We start from the raw sequence: 4,061 nt of genomic DNA, 5'->3' as shown, positions 1-4,061 counted from the left end.
AGAGGGGAAGAGTCAACCACACGACAAAGGAAACCATACTTTATTAAACTGGAAAACAAAAACATAATGCTGGGAGACAAACAGACTTTAAAAAAAAAAAGGAATGGCTGGAAGAGAGCACGCCAGCGGTCACACGGAAGGGGACGAGTGGTCTGGTGTCTTTGCGCGTGCCTGAGACGTGCAGGCACACCCACCACCTCCGCAAGCCCCCCGCGCATCCTCGGACCAAAAGCCAATCCATTCATATCTTCAGAGACACATCCAGGCTGTTCGTTCTGCATTCTGTAGCTGGTTTCACCTTCAGCCCTGGACAGTCACGTAGGCTCTTTGCTGGAGAAAATTTAGGTTTTCCAACCACAGGCTTGCTCTGCAGAGCAGCGGCTTCCGCTCCCGGAGAAGTTTCCTCCTAGTTGCACTCACCAGAGGAGCCAGGGGCCCTGCGTTGAAGCCCCAAATCTCAAAGAAAAATGTCAAACCTTTAGAACTACTTATTTTATTAAAATGATATTAATACACATTTCCAAGGAATTTCATTGCTGTTGCCTCTAAAGCATGTACTTGTTTTGTTTTCCACACCGAACACGTGAGACTATCAATCCAACATATCTAATTTCAGTCATAACAGGCACTCCCGCCCATTCAAAAAAGGGGGGAGGGGAGGAAAAAGGGGGAAAAAGCAGTAATTTACAGCGGCTGCAAAACAATAACAGCTGACGCTTAATTCTTCATGAAGCAGGAACTTCAGGGTAGTGAAGATTCTGCGATTAGGAGGTTTAGCATATTCACATTATCTAGACAGGTTTGCTGTACCATGTTATCACAAACGTCGACTTCCTGGCGTTGAAAAGGGTGGGATTGCTACTCTCTGATCATTTTGCCCTCCCTGGAATCAAACCCCACTCTACTCACTCTCAACCTGTGGGAGGGCAGAGGGCGGCAGGGAGGGCAGCCCTCATCGGATGGCAGAAAAACACGTACAGAACACGTGAGGGCTGTTCCGGACGCCGTATCACTGAGTCTTAAGTGGCACCAGCGCATTCACGCCCCCTGCAATTCTCTGTCTGTGATTTTACAGTGAGCACCAAGGGCCTTAGGAACAACTTCACAGATTCTGCTTTCATAGGAGTCATGTCCTTGCCAAGACACACTATGTTATGCTTTCTTTAAAAAATATCTTGTTTATTTTTTTAAACTCAGGTTGAAATACAAAAGTCAGAGCATGGGCACGGAATTTTAAATCACAGACACAGAAAGAATAAAACCCCTTTGCTTTATGTGATGAACGTCAGAATTGTCTTTTTTGTTTCACTATATCACATATGTACATTGTCTTCATTTACTGCTGTAGACAGGTTTCCTTAAAGTTAACAGCTGACAGTCACGTACAAATCCTCACCTCCATCCTGAAACAAGCGCACTGAGGATTCTGCGGATTAAAAAACAAAAGAGCCCACAAAAAGAAAACAAAACAAAACCCAACCCTTAAAGTCCATCTTTTAAACTGTACAACAAAGTCTTCCTTTCATGTATTAGCCATCCTACTTTTGAGGAGAGTCACCTGCCTCAACATTCAGGAAGCCACTTTCCTGACAGCCCCACGTTTTCTGATAAAACCAAATGGTCAGAGAGCTTTTTCAAGTAAACACTACTTTTAGCTTAAACAAGAGCAGCAGAAAGAATTCACATTCTTTTATTCTAGAATGAAAAACATCCCACCTAATTTCTGCAAAAAAAAAAAAAAAACCACTCCTATTTGAGTCAAATAGAACTGTCCCTCCCCCCTGCCCACCCTACTCTGCCATATACTTCCTCCTAAACAAATGTCTCAGGACTCAATGTGAACTATAGCGTTTCTTTGCTTTGCTACACTATATACCCCATCCCACATACAAGGTCATGGTATCATGCATTTTTGTGGGGAGAGCTACAGGGTAGAGTGGCTTGAGAGGGTCAAAGAAAAGAACAGCTAGTTGGCTTAGGACCAGAAATGCATCCGGGAGGTGAACGGTTTACAGCATCCTAAGCACAGAACACATGGCGAACCCAAATAAATAAGGTGGAGTACGTTCCGCAGAACGCCCCAACTATGATGCGCATTTCGTTTAAGCCGCTCTTCATCTGAAAATCAAGTTTATTCTGACACAAAGGATCACCTTCGGTCGATCACTACATTGCCCACTCCCCCCCCCCCCCCCCGCCCACCTTTAATATGTCACTGCAGGAATCCAAAGCAATCCCCATCACTTCCTAGTTAGTTCTATACTAACTTGGAAGAAAATATAAAACTTACTAGGAGTCTCTAAAAAACTCAACACATATTGTTTTACTCATCTAGCTGGAGATTACCAGTGTGGACCTTGGGGTTAAGACACTAAGTCTAAAAAATAGTGTCCCTAGATATAAAGATATAAACACTCGAAGTGCAGTGATTGTCTTTTTCCCAGTACTGGTTGTAGAAACACAAATAAGCCTTTCAGTTCAGGGAGGAGAACAGAACTTGTCACTTGAATTGACTAAGGGCAGAAATATTCTTATTTCCTGCTGGGAGCAGGAGGTGGGGATAAGGCTTGCGCCGATATGTGACAAGCTGCCATCTGCCAAGTGGGGTAAAGTTGGGTTTATCGGGTCCTCCTGTTTCTCTGTACAGACGGTAACACCCCCTTGCCACTAAGACGCATCTGAAGAGGTGTTAACATCAAGATGCTGCTGAACCTCGTCCTCTGGAAAACCAGGAACACGGGAGAACACAGGACAAGGGCAGGGAAAGGAAAGGTGAAGACAAATGGTCCCCGCTCCCCGGCAGTGAAAACCAACCAGTCTCACTGCCGTTAGGGAGGCGCCGCGGGAAATGGTTAAAGCTCAGGGAGGACACTTCAGCTGCACGTTTCTGACAACTGTCGACTGTGGTGATTTTCTTTCCGGCCAAAGCAGAAGTAAAAACTGAGGGAGAAAAAAAAAGTCAAGAAAGAAGAGCAGGAAGCGAGAGCGTGGTGCGAGGCCCGTGAAACCACCTCAGAAACGTTCGCGGGGGACGGGGTAGGTCAGCCGCCGTCACCGCTGCCTTTCCCTAACTCTCTCCATTGCAGTTACTCCTTACTTTAACCTCGAATCAGACCCGACCCCCTCTTTCATTCCAAAGATAAAGAGGAAAGTTTTTTTTTTACTAGGGTAGAAGGTTTGTTATCTCCTCAACTTCCTGCTTAATAGTACTTTGGAAGAGGCTGATTTTTCATTAAGGTTTTAGGAGAAAGGTAAAGAACTCAACTTCAACATGCCTTTAAAAACCAAACAGCTCGACAGGTCCAGGGTCTCCCCACATTTCCTCGCTCGTAACACCTCTTGGCTGTCAGCAGGGCACGGCAGACAGGGGCGGGAGCCGAGCTGGTTACAGCAGTTAACTGAGCTGGAGAGAGACCGGATGGGAACCCTTCCATCGACTCCTGATAAGCCAGGCCCAAAATAACATCCCGACATTGCACATGTCATTATCTGTACTGATGGAAGTTTTATTTCAAATGTAATAATACTCTTCAATAGTTGGGGTAAAGTAAGATTTGTTTTCCTCCCCGCCCCTCAAATCCCCAGCCAAAGGCAGTGGCTTCGGTTGTGTTTGTTTACTTGCTCCCGCCCCCCGCCCCCCTTAAAATACAAAGGCCGTGGGAAGGTAGTTAAGTGCAGCAGGAGAGGGGCCTGGGTGGGAGAGTGAAATGCAGGCATGTGTGACGTCGGGAGGGAGGCCCTCTGTTGTAATAAAAAAATAAATCAAAGGAGGGAAACAAATAGAAACGATAATAAACCAAATCCCTACTTCCAATGCTCTCTAGACTGTTCCGAATGCCTTTCCCCTGGTTTCCGTCAGTACCTGGGAGGGAAGAATGGGCGTTTTGGTGCAAAGAACGGAGGGCCCCTAATGAAAGGTGGCCTGGGTCTCTTTAAACTGTGGAACGGGTCTCTGCCGAGAAAAGGCTCCCTGGGCCGGAAGTCCGGCCGGGGACTCCGCAACATCATACCGCTCCGGTTGATGGTGTCTCTGTGCGAGGGACCCAGGGGGAGGCCGCCCG

General features: G+C 46.5%; 2 protein-coding genes across 2 annotated transcripts in view; both read right to left on the bottom strand.

Annotated features, from left to right (window-relative positions):
* The window catches only part of TARS2 (threonyl-tRNA synthetase 2, mitochondrial), a 29,683-nt gene extending 28,281 nt beyond the window's left edge, over window positions 1-1,402 (bottom strand). Inside the window, exons 1-2 of the mRNA XM_023525726.1 lie at window positions 1,397-1,402; window positions 910-916 (exon numbers count right to left, since the gene is read on the bottom strand). Of these exons, the coding sequence (XP_023381494.1) occupies window positions 910-916; window positions 1,397-1,402 (13 nt within the window). The remainder of the gene's footprint in view (window positions 1-909; window positions 917-1,396) is intronic.
* Window positions 478-4,061, bottom strand: part of RPRD2 (regulation of nuclear pre-mRNA domain containing 2) — a 73,040-nt gene continuing 69,456 nt past the window's right edge. The window contains exon 12 of the mRNA XM_023525724.1: window positions 478-4,056. Coding sequence (XP_023381492.1) covers window positions 3,856-4,056 — 201 coding nt within the window. The 3' untranslated portion in view covers window positions 478-3,855. The remainder of the gene's footprint in view (window positions 4,057-4,061) is intronic.

Source organism: Pteropus vampyrus, unplaced genomic scaffold (assembly GCF_000151845.1).
Source record: "Pteropus vampyrus isolate Shadow unplaced genomic scaffold, Pvam_2.0 Scaffold617, whole genome shotgun sequence".
NCBI lineage: Eukaryota > Metazoa > Chordata > Mammalia > Chiroptera > Pteropodidae > Pteropus > Pteropus vampyrus.
Note: the sequence above shows the minus strand (reverse complement) of the source record. Positions and strands in the feature narration are given on the sequence as shown.